Source organism: Tamandua tetradactyla, chromosome 3 (genome assembly GCF_023851605.1).
Source record: "Tamandua tetradactyla isolate mTamTet1 chromosome 3, mTamTet1.pri, whole genome shotgun sequence".
NCBI lineage: Eukaryota > Metazoa > Chordata > Mammalia > Pilosa > Myrmecophagidae > Tamandua > Tamandua tetradactyla.
In genome coordinates, this window is record NC_135329.1 from 175,457,630 (window position 1) to 175,473,421 (window position 15,792).

Below are 15,792 nucleotides of genomic sequence, written 5' to 3' on the forward strand. Positions count from 1 at the left end.
ATATTTAGGAGGTGTAACTATTAATTCTAAATTCTGAGATACTGTTTGTATATAACATGACCTTTCCCAGCCCCCAGTGTATGTACCTTCCCCCACCCCCTCCCCAAGTACAGCCCAACCCACCTCTCCTGCACCTCTCCTGAGCACTACCTCCCCCTCCCTGTTCCCTAGAGGCTGTTGCCCTGAATAGCTAAAAGCATCCTAAAAATGAAGAAGAAAGTGGGAGGATTAATGCTCCCTGACTTTAAAACCTATTATAAAGCCACAGTGGACAAAACAGCATGGTACTGGTATGAAGACAAAAGCACTGACCAATGGAATTGAATCAAGAGTGCAGAAATAGACCACCAAATCTATGGTCAACTGATTTTTGACAAGGCCCTCAAATCCTCTAAACTGAGACAAAATAGTCTTTTCAATAACTGGGCATGGAAGAGCTGGATATCAATAGCCAAGAGAATGAAAGAGGACCCCTATCTTACACCCTATACAAAAATTAACTCAAAGTGGATCAAACACCTAAATATAAGAACTAGAACCATAAAGCTTCTAGAAGAAAATGTAGGGAAACATCTTCAAGACCTAGTAATAGGAGATAGCTTCCTAAACTTTACACCTAGAGCACAAGCAACAAAAGACAAAATAGATAAATGGGAACTCCTCACAATCAAATGCTTCTGCATCTCAAAAAACTTTGTTAAAAAGGTGATGAGGCAGCCAACTCAATGGGAGAAAATATTTGGAAATCACATATCGGACAAAGGTTTGATTTCCTGTATATACAAAGAAATCATAGAACTCAACAACAAAAGAGCAAACAACCCAACTATGAAATGGGCTAAAGATATGAATAGGCATTTTTTCTGAATAGTAAATACAGATGACTCAAAGACACATGAAGAGATGCTCATTTTCATTGGCTACATGGGAATGCCGATCAAGACTACAATGAGATACCACTTCACACCTATAAGAATTGCTAATATTAAACAAACAGGAAACTATAAACGTTGGAGAGGATGTGGAGAAACTAGGACACTTATTTACTGCTGGTGGGAATGTATAATGGTGCAGCCACTATAAAGGATTGTTTGGCAGTTGCTTAGGAAACTAAATATAGCTGCCCTACGACCCAGCAATAACAGAAGAGCTGAAAGCATTGACACAAACAGACATTTGCACACCAATGTTCACAGCAGCATTATTCACAATTGCCAAAAGATGGAAACAAACCAAATGCCCATCAACAGACGAGTGGATCAGCAAAATGTGGTATATACATACAATAGAATATTATGCAGCAGTAAGACAAAATTATGTCCTGAAGCACACAAGATGGATGAGCCTTGAGGACATAATGCTGAATGAAATTAGGCAGACACAAAAGGATAGCTACTGTATGATTTCACTTTTATGACCAACATAAAGATATAATCAGAGGCTTATATTACAGAATATAGGGGACTGACAGATACATAGAAACTAGAGATGGGTGAACCGTTAGCTAATGAGGTAGAACTCCAATATAAGGGAATAGACAGGTGCGAAGATGATTCTCTAGTGGATCTAGAAGTAATATTGCCATGTTCAAGATGAACAAGATTGAAAGGGGTTGTATAGACCTATGTGCCCCATGGATTCACACTAGAAATATGAATTAGTTCTAGTAAGAATTACTTCAAAGGTATGATTCTTGTATTAAAGAGTGTTTAAGTCCAGGTTACAGGGGGGGAAAACTACTATTGCATGCTATGAGCTATGTTCAAAAGGAAACCATCAACACTACCACAGCAACAGCAGAGGTAAATAATGGGGTAAGGGACAAGAGTTAAGAGGAGGTTTAGATTTCCTATTCGGTGAGGGTGTGTTTATTGGTTTTCTTTTTCTTGGGAACAATGGAATTCTCTAAAGTTGAGAACGTTGATGGACTGTGGACTTTGGGCCTTCTACATGATGCCGATGAATGCAGGTGGTTGAAGGAGGCACTGATGGAGAAGTAGATCGGTGAACAATGGTGTATACGTATGAACGAAGGTTGTGCTGCTACAAAAAGGAACTAAGTCGTGAAGCATGCAACAATGTGAATGAACACATGGGACAGTTTGTGATACAAAATAAGCCAGAAACAAAAGAACAATAGTATGGTCACCTTTAGAAAATGCTTATAAGAAAACAGGGGCCTAGACTATAAGCTTTTAAAGCAGATATACTAAGTCCAGATTGGTGATTAAGATTTTTGGATTTTGAGAGGCTGTTTATATATATAACCTGACACTTAGAGATAAGAACGAAGCTGAACAGGTTGGGGTTAAAGTAATTCAGAACACAGGGGTAAGGAATACAGTATCTATATTTTATAACCACACATACTCTTTGAGACCAAAGGAAGAAAGGTTTATTTGATCAGGAACTGAAATTTTCTGTAGTTCATAATCTAATTCAACCTATCTGTATAGCTCGTTTGAACAACTGAAACACAGGGAGCACAGAATGAGAGAGAAGTCCTTTAATTCTGTATAGTTTATTGTAATTCCTGGAAACACCCTAAAGTATATTAAGCAGATAATCAAAAAGTATTGGCAAACTCCCCTGAGGGAGGGGAGAAAGAATGTGGAACTATTAAACCTTATTATCAGGGAATCCCCTGATACTCTGTGTCAAACTTTAGGGACACCTAAATCAATATGCCATGCCCTCATGAGGCTTATTCTTGTGAAACTCATGTAGGTAACCTATACGCACACCTAAAAGTTACTTCTGGAGGACCTCTTTTGTTGCTCAGATGTGGCCTCAGTTTCTCTAAGCCTAACTCTGCAAGAGAAATCATTGCCCTCCCCCCTTCACAGGACATGACATCCAGAGGTGAAAGTTTCCCTGGCAACATGGGAGATAACTCCTAGGGATGAATCCAGACCTGGCACCATGGGATCAATAATTCCATCCTGACCAAAATGGGGGAAAGAAGTGTAATTAATAAAGTATCAGTGGCAGAGAGAGTTCAAATAGAGTCAGTCGAGAGGCTACTCTGGAGGTTGCTCTTATGCAAGACCTTGCTACCTATCATAACCTGCTAAATACCAACCAGGACCATTCCAGCCAATCCTAAAGAACACCTAGAGCAATACATAAGATTCCACAAGGGTTCCATGCACTAGAGTAACTTTCCAGAAATCTACAACCTCCAGTGGGTCCCTGTTCTAGAAACATCCTGAAACCTAGTCCAGCCTCTCCAGAACATCAGATAGCTCCATCTCCCTACCCCATATTAGTGACAGACCCTTCCAATATCAGAAATTTAGAATTGCCATAGCCCAAACAACCTTTAAGAGAGGTATGGAAAGATCAAAGGTGATGGTGGAGTATAGAATTCAACAGATGAATATGAATGATGAATCGTTAAATTGATATCTCTTTTAGTCTCCAGTATTTTAGAGCAGCTAGAAGCAAAAACCTAAAATTGTGGAATTGTAACCCATGTCAAAGTCTGAAATATGTTCCACAACTAATTGTGGTGCTGGGCTTTGAAATTCATAGTTTTTTTTTTTTTTTTTTTTGGTATATATGTTATTTTTCATAAAAAAAGGAGAAAAAGTCAATTTGATAAAAAAAATTTAAGCCTTCTAGCCTCCTATATTCTGGAGCAGCTAGAAGGAAAAATATGAGAGGATCATATGGTAGCCCATGACAAACACTGGTATCTGTCCTGTAAACACTTCTTGAAGAGTGCTTTGAAAGCTATTGCTTTTTTATTTCTTTACTTTGTATATATGTTCTATTATTCAATCTAAAAAGTTAAAAAAAAAAAATTGAAAGCCATGATGAAATGGACAAATTCCTAGAAACACATGAACAACCAACACTGACTCAAGAAGAACCATAGACCTCGACAGACCAATTACAAGCAGAGATTGACTCAGTCATCAAAAACCTCCCAACAAAGAAAAGCCCAGGACCAGCTGGCCTCAGAGGTGAATTCTACCAACCATTTCAGGAAGAATTAATACCAATCCTGCTCAAACTCTTCCAAAAATATTGAAGAGGAGGGAACACTGCCTAACTCATTCCATGAGAATGACATCGCCCCAGGCAAGATAAAGAAATTACAAGAAAAGGCAATTATAGAGTAATTTTCTTAGGAATATAGATGCAGAATCCTCAAAAAAGTACTTGCAAATTGGACCCAACGCACAGTAATAGAATTATACACCATGATCAAGTGGGTGCTATCTCAGGCATGCAAGGGTGGTTCAACATAAGAAAATCAATTAATGTAATACACCACATTAACAAAATGAAGAAGAAAAAACCACATGACCACCTAAATTGGTACAGAAGAGGCATTTGATAAAATCCAGCATCTTTTCTTGATAAAACTCTTAGAAAACCAGTAAGAGAAGGAAAGTTTCTCAACACAACAATGCGCATATATGAAAAAACCACAGCTAACATCAAACTCAATGATGAAAGAGTGAAAACTTTCCCTTTAATATCTGGAACCAGACAAGGATACCAACAGTCATTACTTCTATTCAACAGTCTACTGGAAGTTATAGTCAGAGCAGTTAGGCAACAAAAATAAATACAAGGCATCCAAATTTGAAAGGAAGAAGTAAAACTTTCACTATTTGCAGATGACAGGATCGTATATATGGAAAGTCCCCCCAAATCAACAATACTATAAGAGCCAATAAACAAACTCAGCAGAGTGGTGGGGTATAAAATCAACAAATAAAAACCAATAATGTTTCTATACACTAGTAATGAGCAAGCTGAAGAGGAATTCAAGAAAAAAATTCCATTTACAATAGCAACTGTAAGACACAAATATTTAGGCATAAATTTAATGAAGGATAAAATGACTTGCACACAGAAAAATACAAGACATTGCTAAAAGAAATCAAAGAAGGCCTAAATAAATGGAAGGACCTTCCACATTCATGGGTTGGAAAACTAAATATTGTTAAGATGTCAATTCTAGTCAAAATGATTTAGACTCAACATAATATCAATCAAAATTCCAATAGTCTACTTTAAAGAAATGGAAAAGCCAATTATTACATCTATTTGGAAGGGAAAGGGACTCTAAATAGCAAAAACATCTTATATATCTGCTCTCTCCCGTGTAATTTAAAGTAACATTATAACAGCAAATAATAAAATAATTGTAAGTCAATCCCACAAAGTTGCTTCCTTTCTTGCTACCTTGCTTCCTTTCAGGCTTTTTCAGGGGGTAGAGGGACTGCCAAATACTTTTAAATATCATATTTTGGAATCCTTCTTTGCTTTACTATGCTCTAAATTAGCTTTTCTTAACTACAGTTCCTTCTATGTACACACAGGAAGGGCTGTACATAATAGAATGGTACATAACCAGAATCATTGTATATGCATAAGAAAGAAATCAACTATAGATGCCTAGATCATTAGGCCTTCATTCTTTCATTGATTTAGTTTGCCTATTAGTAATCTAGCTCTACTGAAATCCAACCCTGTCTCACTTCCCATTCCCACAGTGCCTTTGGTCGTCTTAGCAAGCACACTAACAGTTGAGAACAATCAACACTGCATGAAGCAGTATTTATGAGGGTTCAGGGCACAAGTCCCTAAATCTGAATGTCTGAGTTCAATATCAGCTCTACCATTTACCCACTCTGTGACCTTGTGCAATGTACTTTCCTTTTCTTACAAAGAATGGTACTTATCTCATAGTGTTTTATTGACTATTAAGCCCAATACTGCATTTTCTTTAAAATGTTTAGAATGGTACCTAAATGTAGAAGATTTTAGCTGTTATTGTTTCATTCATGTGAGAAGAATCCTTGAACCAAAAATACTGTGGCCTGGACCAGAGTTGCATGTATGTAGAGGATAGTGTCTGCACTATCCTTTCAATCTAACAATAACTTATAGTGATTTTTTTTGCTTTATACTTTTCTGTATCTTCTAAGGTTTTCAAAATGAGCGAGAATTACATTTTTACTAAAAGGAAAAAAATTAAAGCTGTCAACTTGTCAATCTTATCCTTTCAAACAAATGCAGATCCAGATTCAAGGAGGCAAAAAACAGACTTGGTGAGTTGTCTTAGGTCATTCTTTTTTGGAATTGTTAGTCTTTATCTGCAGTTTTGAGTTCAAGCATAATAAACAAGATACCCAAAAGCCAATAAGCCTGATTATTTGAATTTGAAATAAAATGGAGAATACAGCTTAAGTGCATAGGCAAAGAATAAAAGCCATAAGGATAGGGCATAAAAGAGATTTTTTTCTGATAAGTACATGTAAACAGGAAGGAATGGAGGGCTAGAGGCTCAGACCTTGCATAAATTCATGCTCCAAGAGAAGGCTAAAGTATTTTTAAAGTACAAAATGTGAGAACGACCACTGCTGGTGAGGGTGTGTGAGGAAACAGGTACTTTCATAATTGTTAAAGAGACTTGTACAAATGCTATATATTGGTTCCTCTTTATAAGGATCCAGCAAAGAAACTGTTCTAACATCTCAGTGCTATTTGTGCTTCACCTGAGAAATTGGCTTTATCTTAAAGATATCTGTAAGTCATGTAATTGACTGCTTTAAAATTCAAAGCTCAATAATATGGCACATATTTTATGTTACTGCATGCCTATTTTTTTTAATTTAATGGTGTTATATGTAATTTTATATATTGCCTTAATTTAATAGGGTGTTATAGTATAAATAAAAAGTTCAGATTTATATAAAGAAAATGGCCTGCTTTGGAAAAATACCATCAGGGATTATTTTAAGGTATAAAATTTAGGTAAAATATAAAATAAACTCCGGGAACTCAGTCAAAAGCCAAATAAAGCTGTATTTTTATACTGTACAAAAGAAAATTTACATTCCTAATGTAACTACATACATCTAGGGAAAAATTACACATCTCTCAAGAAACACAATATTTAACATTTTAGATCTATTTCTGCATTGCAGACTGATACTGAATTTTATACATCTTTATTTACAATAACTTAAAATATTATTTCATCTCTGGCAGATATTTACAAGATCAACAGTGATTACATTTCACATTTCAACTACCAACAGCATTAACCAGTTCAGTAAGACAGTTAAGATAATGGCTTACATGCACAAATAAATATGATCTTGAATGTGCAGGGTTTTTTCTTCAGTTCTGGAAAAAAAAAAAAAAGAAGGCTCCACTAGTCCTAGATTGAAAGGACATCACTCAATAGAGATCATATTTTCTTCATGTCTATCATGTTTAAATTTTCACCAGCACCATTGTCTGAATACTTGAGAAGTTTATACCAAGCTACAGGTTGATGCTGGTGAAAAAGAGCTGTTGTATACAATCCATATCCTTTTATCAGGGAAACATATGAAAGTAGGATATTTGCTGCTTACTTGTCCATTGTGACAGAAATTAGACTACTTAATGTCAAAGTAGTAAAAATCCTTCAGAGATTGTAGCTCAGGAGAGCTAAATTATCATGAGAAAAATAGTGGGAAAATAAACTCTGAATGCAAAAACTGTTTCATTCAAACACTTAAACGGAATGTAAAAACAAGCAAAGTTTTTAGAATAAGAATAAAAATATTCACCGCAAAGTAGTAGAGGAACTTATTACAAATGTGTAAAAATCACCACAGTAAGCATTGATCATCTCAATTCAGTTTGGATGATAAAACTCAAAAAAACAAAAAACCGACCACATTAATAATTGCTGGAGAACAAATCTCTTTTTAAGACAGTCTGATCAATATATTCTTTACTTTTTATCTACCACCTGATAGAGAAAAATAATACATAGAACATGTGTGGAATATCAGTTAATTTACAATAATTTCATGTTAAAAAATCATTACTTAATAGTTTAATTGAATCTTAGCTTTTATTATTCTATACATTCATAAAACCAGTATTTTAGCTTTCCTTAACCCAATTATTATTTCTTTGCAAAAAAATACACCTAGAGTGATCCCATACACAAATTATGTAAACAATCTGTACCATTTTAACCAATATCATACTAGAAATATTTGCAACTGCCATTGTGAGATGCATTTCCATTATTTTCTCAATTTCATTAACAACAAAAACAGACAAATCAATGTCATACTATTACCAGTTTTAGAAATCCTACCCTCCTTTTTAAATTCAATACTGATGAGCAGAATCCTTAATTTTAGTTAAGGAAACATGAAAACGTACCATGAGGAATATTATTTAAACTTAACCTTTCACTCGTTTTTCTAAAATTTTAAACATTTTGACTGGAATTTTTGCTGGAAGAGTAAAATATTGATGTTTCACTGACATAGGAAAATACAAAATGAAATCTTCTAGCCACTGAAAACCTATATTCCAGGTCAAATAATCTTTTAATATTTATTTCCTCCAGATTTAGAAATAATCCTTTATGTTAAAGAGGCTTCATTCCTTTATATAGTTAGGCATTAAAACTTTTATTTGGTAAATACATTTTCTTTGGTAAATTTTGTTATCAATGAAGATGAAAAGAATTTCTTCTGAAATAATTACCACTACTATTGACATGCAAATACAGCAAGCCAGATTGACATCAATTCTGTAGTTGGGGATGGATTGTCCAATTGAGTTCACTTCTCTTTGAAAATAAAAGGACTTCTTAATTAGACCTACCGCCAGATATGCAATTAAAAAAAAGTCTCACATAATTTAAGCTATGCCTAATTATATATATATAAATAAATATATATATATATTTTGGTAAATTCATTAACAGCAGACATCTGTAAGTACCTTAATGTGTAAACATTATAAAAACATTTTCTCAAAATTCAGAAACAAAACATAAAGCCTACATTTCTATACTATGCTGCCAGTTATTTCACAGCATTCTCAGCTTACCAATAACATTCTACCCTGAATTGTTTACTCTTGTGCATATTTCTCATGTGACTAATGGTAACGATCACTTTAAACCAAAAATATTGAAAAGATTGAAGTTACCAGAATTTTACAGTTGTGCCATCAAGTTTAGAAGGACTGTTTCTACATGGGTAGGGAAGGTTGGGCTCTTTTAATTCTAGGGACACGAGCAAAAATCTAACATGGTTAAAATGCACATTGGCTGACTATGAACAGTATTTCCTATGTATGTTCTGTATACCAATATGATGTATCCAACAGGTACACACAACACAGGTAATATTAAAATTTATGTCTCACATTATCAATGTGACAACCTTGGCAATGGAAAATCACCCTTATGATTTTATTAGCATTGTTAATTTTACACTGCATCCCATCTTTTTATAATCTGATAAATATCCTAATTTTTTTAGAGTTTAACCTATCAATTTCTAGCTGTTTTTTAAGTAATTTGCTTCTAAAAAGCACTTAAAAAAAATTAAAGTATTACAAATAAGTGTCTCAATCAATTTAGTGGTTTGAAACATGACAATAATGATTTAACTTGAAAGATAAAAAGTCTCACTTCAGACTGTCTAACACAGCCATGGTAAAGATGACCTAAAATTCTCATAGATTTCCCAACCACTACCATGACCTATTAAACTTTTTTTAACTGAAAAATAAAACTGTAACTTTTTGTTTTAAAATGTAAAATAAAACTTACTTTGTAATCCAAGTTCAGTAATGGAGAGTTTCCTCTTGCCAGTGTTTGGTAAATATTGTACTATTCCTTAAAGGCAGATACTGTTCTTTTTTTATTTAGAAATGAACATGCAGAGTTAAATGAGACAAGTGATTGTCAACAACTAAAAGTACTCAAAAACGGACCCATACAAACCTCACAAAGTAAGGTGTAGGAAAATAACCCACTTCATTAAAATATTCACAAAAGTAGTGCAAACAGAACACTTCTAAAGAAGCCATTCTCGGTATTCCAGTGTCTCATAAATAATTTTAATTAATTTTAAGCTACTTAGTGGAATCTGAGAATATAAATTGTAAATTTTGAGCTTACGTAGCTGAGACTACCACATTTAAGACATTTTATACTGTACATACACTTTAAATGGCATCATGGTCACTGTTCCACTGAGGAATCATAAACTTCACACTCTAAATTTTTTTCAGTCACATAAGGAAATATTGCTTGTATCTGTTCTAAGCATAAGTAAGTTTCAATCTTCTTTTACATTAGGCATTAATGAAATCAAATTTATTTAATCTTTACCTTGCATCACCATTGTGCAAAAAAATGAACTTGCCACTTTGCTGATTGTGAAAGCTGGCCGATTAAAAAATTACATTAAAATAGCTAGAAACACTGAATCAAAGCCATTTCACAGGGTTTATTTTGCACTTAAATATATGCCCAGAAATATAACCAACTATAAAATGGCAGCATACAACAGTTACGTGGCAGAAAATAGTAAGGTATAAATCAGAATACAGAATATTGTATTGATCCTTACATTTGTATAATACAGACATTTCCAACACTTTCCCATCTATGTTTATTACTCTACAATTTTTCTGGATGTAATACTTTTCTTAATGTGATGTATTCATCAACTACTAGACCAAAACTGTAAAAAAGCCTGCAGAAATGGAGAGTGTTAGGTACCACATTTACTGTAGTATGTGTAAAGGGAGGTAGCAGAGGTAGTGGGGTGTTAGTATGCATTGGACAGGAGACAAAGATTTGATTCTGGCTGTGCTTCTTAGTAGTGAGACCTTGATATTGTCACAACGTAAACTTTGAGTCTCAGTTTCCTTAGGTTGGATGAGGGAGGAAGCATGTTGGGAGAATAACCAGATCATTTCCAGCTTCTAGCACAAAAATTCTGATTCACAGTTGAGTGAATTGGGAGGGTATGATCAGGATTTAAAATTATGTCTCCCTCTAGCTTCTTAAAATATTTCATATTTTAAATATTACCTCTCAGTTTTTCACTTTTATTTGCTTTCTAGTAACATGATTTTTAGTTAATGTCATAGAGAAGAGTTCCCAAAGCCCTCAGATATTTCTTTGTATTCCTTAATCCTACCTGGCGCAAATGGCATCAATCATTATTTTATTATAGATACGTATTTTCTCCCTAAATAATTTTTCCATAGTTGGCTGGACTTTTTAGTAGTATCTAGGAACCATAAAACCAGAGGTTATTCAAGGATAAAGTAGGAATACAACTGGCCAATATTTGTAATCAAACTGTTGTGCATCTGAAACAAAACTATTTTAATTAAAGACCAGTAAATAATGCAAATGAATATCAAAAAACTTTCAGGAAATTTGACTTATGATTTGTTAAACTAACTCATCCATTTTAACTGTTTATTTATATCTTTCACAAAAAATCTGCTCTAAGAATCTGAATGTAAAGTTTTAACTAAATGAAATGTTTCTTCATTGGTTCCAAATCACATCACCCAAGAGAATGAAATACAAATGCTAGAGGGTCATGAAATGATAATGGGTATATATACATGCAAAATACATATATAGACACTAGATAAATGAAACCCCCTAAGCAAGGTGAAACTTTTTCAAAACAAATTTTACTGGCATAAAATAAATTTCTAAAAAAAACAAAGGGAGATAACGTTTTATTCTATTTTATTTATTACAGCTTTGCTATTATTTGATATTTCTTTGTGCTTTAACTAGAATCATGCTATATTTAGATGCCAAAAAAATGCACCATTTGTTGAATTAAAACAACTCTTCAGCATTTCTAAATAAAAAACAGGCATCCCTGCCATTAAGTGACTGACCTCTAGCCATGGCCAAGATCTCATTCCCTGCCAAGTACAATGCTCCTTTCCTTCTATATTCTGAAACTTTGTTTTTCTTAGGGTGTCATAGATATTTATCCCTCATTTATTTTGGCTGTTTTTTTGTAAATTCTTTTCATTTATCTGACATTTCTTTGTCAAATTAGAAGAAGTAAGGGATATTTAAAATATGTTGTGATATATACATATACATAGTGTGTGCGTATATATATATGTATACATATATATGTGTATATATATATACATATATTTATATATATGTATACACACACACACACCATATACAGACACACAAATCAATAAATCATCTACTTATCATCTTTTAGCTTTATCCTGGACTTTGGCAATGTTGTAGATACCAGTAGGTTCTAGCTTTCTATTTTCTGTGAGCTGAAAAAAATATCACAGATTACCAAATTCAAACAAGCATCTCATTATTCTTTTATAAAGAGTCTAACAGAAAATCCCTTTTAAAAACTGCTCTTATAATCAAAAAAGAGAAAAGGGGGGAAAGGGATTTTTAGGTGTGAGATAAACAAGAGGGATTTTTCTGGTTTATTCATCAAAATCTATTTTAGGTATATGCAAACTCTATATTTAATGCATGATTTTTCAGTAAACCTACAACTTCTCTAGTAAAAAAATCTATTGTAATTTTAATTGCTAGAGAAAAAATTTTAAACTTTGCTAATTAGGAGAATACTTGCTTTCTATAAATTATTTAGTATTTTTTCTTTCACAATAACAAAGTAAAACTATTACATATACAAAGCATTAACATTTTTATGTAGAGGTTAACTTATAACATTTCAAGTCACAATACACTCACTGATTTTCACATACTCAACATAGTTCCCTTCTACTTCAAGTCTTAGTGCCTAAGACCCAAAAGAGTATATAACAAAATCTTATCCAACCAAATCAGAACTAATTTTTTTTTTTTAACCAACAATGCTTTTTTTTTTGTAGGTTCTTAGCACAGTTACCAAAATGCTACTTACATACATTCAACATCTAGCTGCTTACTGGCATGATTTTCAAAGTTTTATAAAAATGAGAAACTTCTGCAGATATATAAGGTACACAAATTGCATTACAATAAACACAAAGGCAGTGTGGTCCTTTTAGGAGAAATAAAGTCTGTAGCCCCTGGTAGAAATGTTCTATAAAAATGTGTCACATTGAAGTGTCAGTGTTTTCAGCCAATTATCCGTCCCTGATATGTTTCCTTAGAATATACAATCTATCAGGACTTCAGATCCAAAATATCTGACTGAACTCAGGTACATCTAGAAAGCAGCTGAAAGGGTTTCTCCACTAGTCTCACATCACAGAAAGTGGATTGAGAAATCCCTCCCTTTACCTGAAGACGTACTTGTTCTACTTTCAGTCATCATCAGTTCACAAAGGAAAACAGGCAAACAATATAAAATCAAACCTCCCTTCATAGACATAACCCCTGACAAGCTAAACAAAACAACCCCTCCCCCACAAAACCCCAGCACCAAAGTGTCAATCATTCCGGGAAAATAGGACATACCCTTGGATTCTCTGATTTGTTACTTGTTCAAGCTTTAAGGACATAAATGACACTATGTCCTTGTGGGGAGGAGGGAATACATGTTAATTACGACTAAAGAGCCATTGAAAGTGCATTATCAACTACGCAATCAACTTAGAGCCCCTTCTCCCTCTATCCAACAGAGGGGCCATGACTTGATTTGAATGCCTTGGAAATTGAATATTTATGTCCTCAAGACAAAGGAGATGGATAAAAGGAGATGTGGAAAAAAGGGCTATCCTCATTGAATGAAAAAGTGCAGCAGTCTGCTACCTTTCCCCATGCTTCTCAAGAACATGATTGCACAGACTCAGAGAAGTCCAAAGTCATAGCAGAATCTCTGAGGCACTCCTGGTTAAGAGAAAAAAATATGATCCAGTAGTCTTCATAGTTCTATTGATTAAAAGAACAAACCCGTTTTGTTTTTAAACAAAGCCAAAGAATCATTTCATAGAGATCGTATACACCGTTTCCTCTAATGTATCCTCAGTCTCACAGTGTTGAAATGGGACCGATCAGCCTACAATGGATTGCACATCATCCAAGGGGAAAGGAAGGCATGGAAGAGGCATACATTTTATACTGCTTCACAAACACATTTACAAAGAGTAGGTAAAGAGAAGAGAGAGGAAGAGGGGAAGAAAACCTTATTGCTGTTTCCATACAAAATACAGTATGAAGATATCTAAACTAAATCAAATCTGATTACAATGACCAATATTTTCACAATGTGAGACGAAGTGTCTTCTTGCACAATGAAATGCTCAATTTAAAAGGAAAGCAGAAAGAGGAGAGAGGATGTCAAAACTACACCTGGGATATTAGCTGCATATTGAAACTTGGGGATCGAGACTGCTTGGTTAAGGGAGTTCCTGGGCTGAGGAGCTCTTTACTTTCTCCAGCTTGACCTAGCCGGTCCTCCTGCAGACTGATGGTTGAATATCGATTAGCATTGTTAGCTGCTAAATTAGTAACTCCCTCAGTGCCAACCCCAATGCTGGTACTTGCTTGGCTGCCATTTACATAGTCAAATGATTTGCTTGAGGAAGCACTGGCTGTCCGTATTAAACTTATACTATTGGTTTTTGGCACCACCTGGCCAGCAGGCAGGCTCAGGTGTTTTTTCATCGGTGTCAGTTCAATTGAATCCACACTAAGATCAGTTGGTTGCTGTATATACTGCTTGCGAACTAATGGATCTCGAGGACTCTCAGTGGATTTGATGGCAGAGGCTGTTTCTTTATCCTTAGCTGAACGCCCAGTTGCTACTTTCCTTAAGCTTCCCCTCTGAGAGGAGGTTGATGGTTTGGTCCCAACTGGCTGACTGCTGAGGGAAGCCCCTGATGAAAATCCTTCATCTGCATCATTCGGGTTTACAGACTCCTCTCCTCCATTTATACCCTCAGCACCTAAAAAACAAATCAGACACACTCAGCAATAGCTAAATTATATAAGCAGCAGCTGTGACTAACAACTTAACACTGACCTTATCTGTTGGGTTATGTTTGCTATAGGTTGATAATGACCCAAGTAGCAACATTCTCCCTAAATTATTTAAGGAATAAACCTCAACCTTATTCTGTTATTAATTTTGGATTTAGCTTTTATTAATCCAGCTCTTGTAAGCTTGGTATAATATCAAAATTTAGGCACATAAAAAAACTTCAGGTAAAATACATTCTTTTAGCATAAATCTTTATAATACACTTTGTCAATCTCAGGTGGCCACATCTACCTATTTAAAAACAAAACAAAACAAAACTTTTTTCCTTAGTCTTCCTAAACACGCCTTAATATAAACCATGCTAAAAATTACCCAGGATTACGCTAAAAACTCACTTATCCATACAGGCCAAACCCATATTAGCTATAATAAAATTTTACATTTACTCAACAGCCAAATGCTTGTAAATGGTTTTAGAATCTTAAATGTGGAACTAGTAAACCTTCTAACCCAAAACTGAAAAAACTCTGCACTGATTTCAGTAACTTTACAAATGTATTTTGTCTTATGGCCATATCTACTGTTTTCCACATTTTCTTGATACACTATTGTAAAGAAAGTATTTGCCGGGTTATCAGGAAGCAGGGTGAGGAACCACCAAGTATATTTAAGAGCAATTTTTACTTTCTTATTATGTACTTCTCTCATATTTTAAGTTTTTAGCAATGAGTATCTATTATTGCTATAACAAAAAAATACTATAGTGTCCCAAACGTTTCATGCAAAAACCAAAGTTAGTGAAAAAATTCTTATTTGGGGATTTTGTGGAAAGAGACGAAGTATATGTATATTGAAAACTCAATTCTCTTACTGAAAGTATTACTAAAATGTCTTAGAAAGTAATACAGTTGCTTTTTTCATTAAATACATTTCCCAGACTGCAAGAAACTTTAGGCTGTATCTAAAAAACAGACATCAATATTACAATTAAGTTAAAATGTTAAGAAAGACAATTCTAAACATATTATTTTGAGATAAAGGTTACCTATATAATATA

At 34.2% G+C, this 15,792-nt stretch overlaps 1 protein-coding gene across 14 annotated transcripts in view; it reads right to left on the minus strand.

Moving 5' to 3' along the window:
• Positions 1-6,833: 6,833 nt before the first annotated feature.
• The window catches only part of HYCC2 (hyccin PI4KA lipid kinase complex subunit 2), a 118,780-nt gene continuing 109,821 nt past the window's right edge, over positions 6,834-15,792 (minus strand). For all 14 annotated transcript variants that reach the window (XM_077154655.1, XM_077154661.1, XM_077154662.1 and 11 more), the window contains one exon: positions 6,834-14,700. In XM_077154655.1, coding sequence (XP_077010770.1) covers positions 14,099-14,700 — 602 coding nt within the window. In that variant the 3' untranslated portion in view covers positions 6,834-14,098. The remainder of the gene's footprint in view (positions 14,701-15,792) is intronic.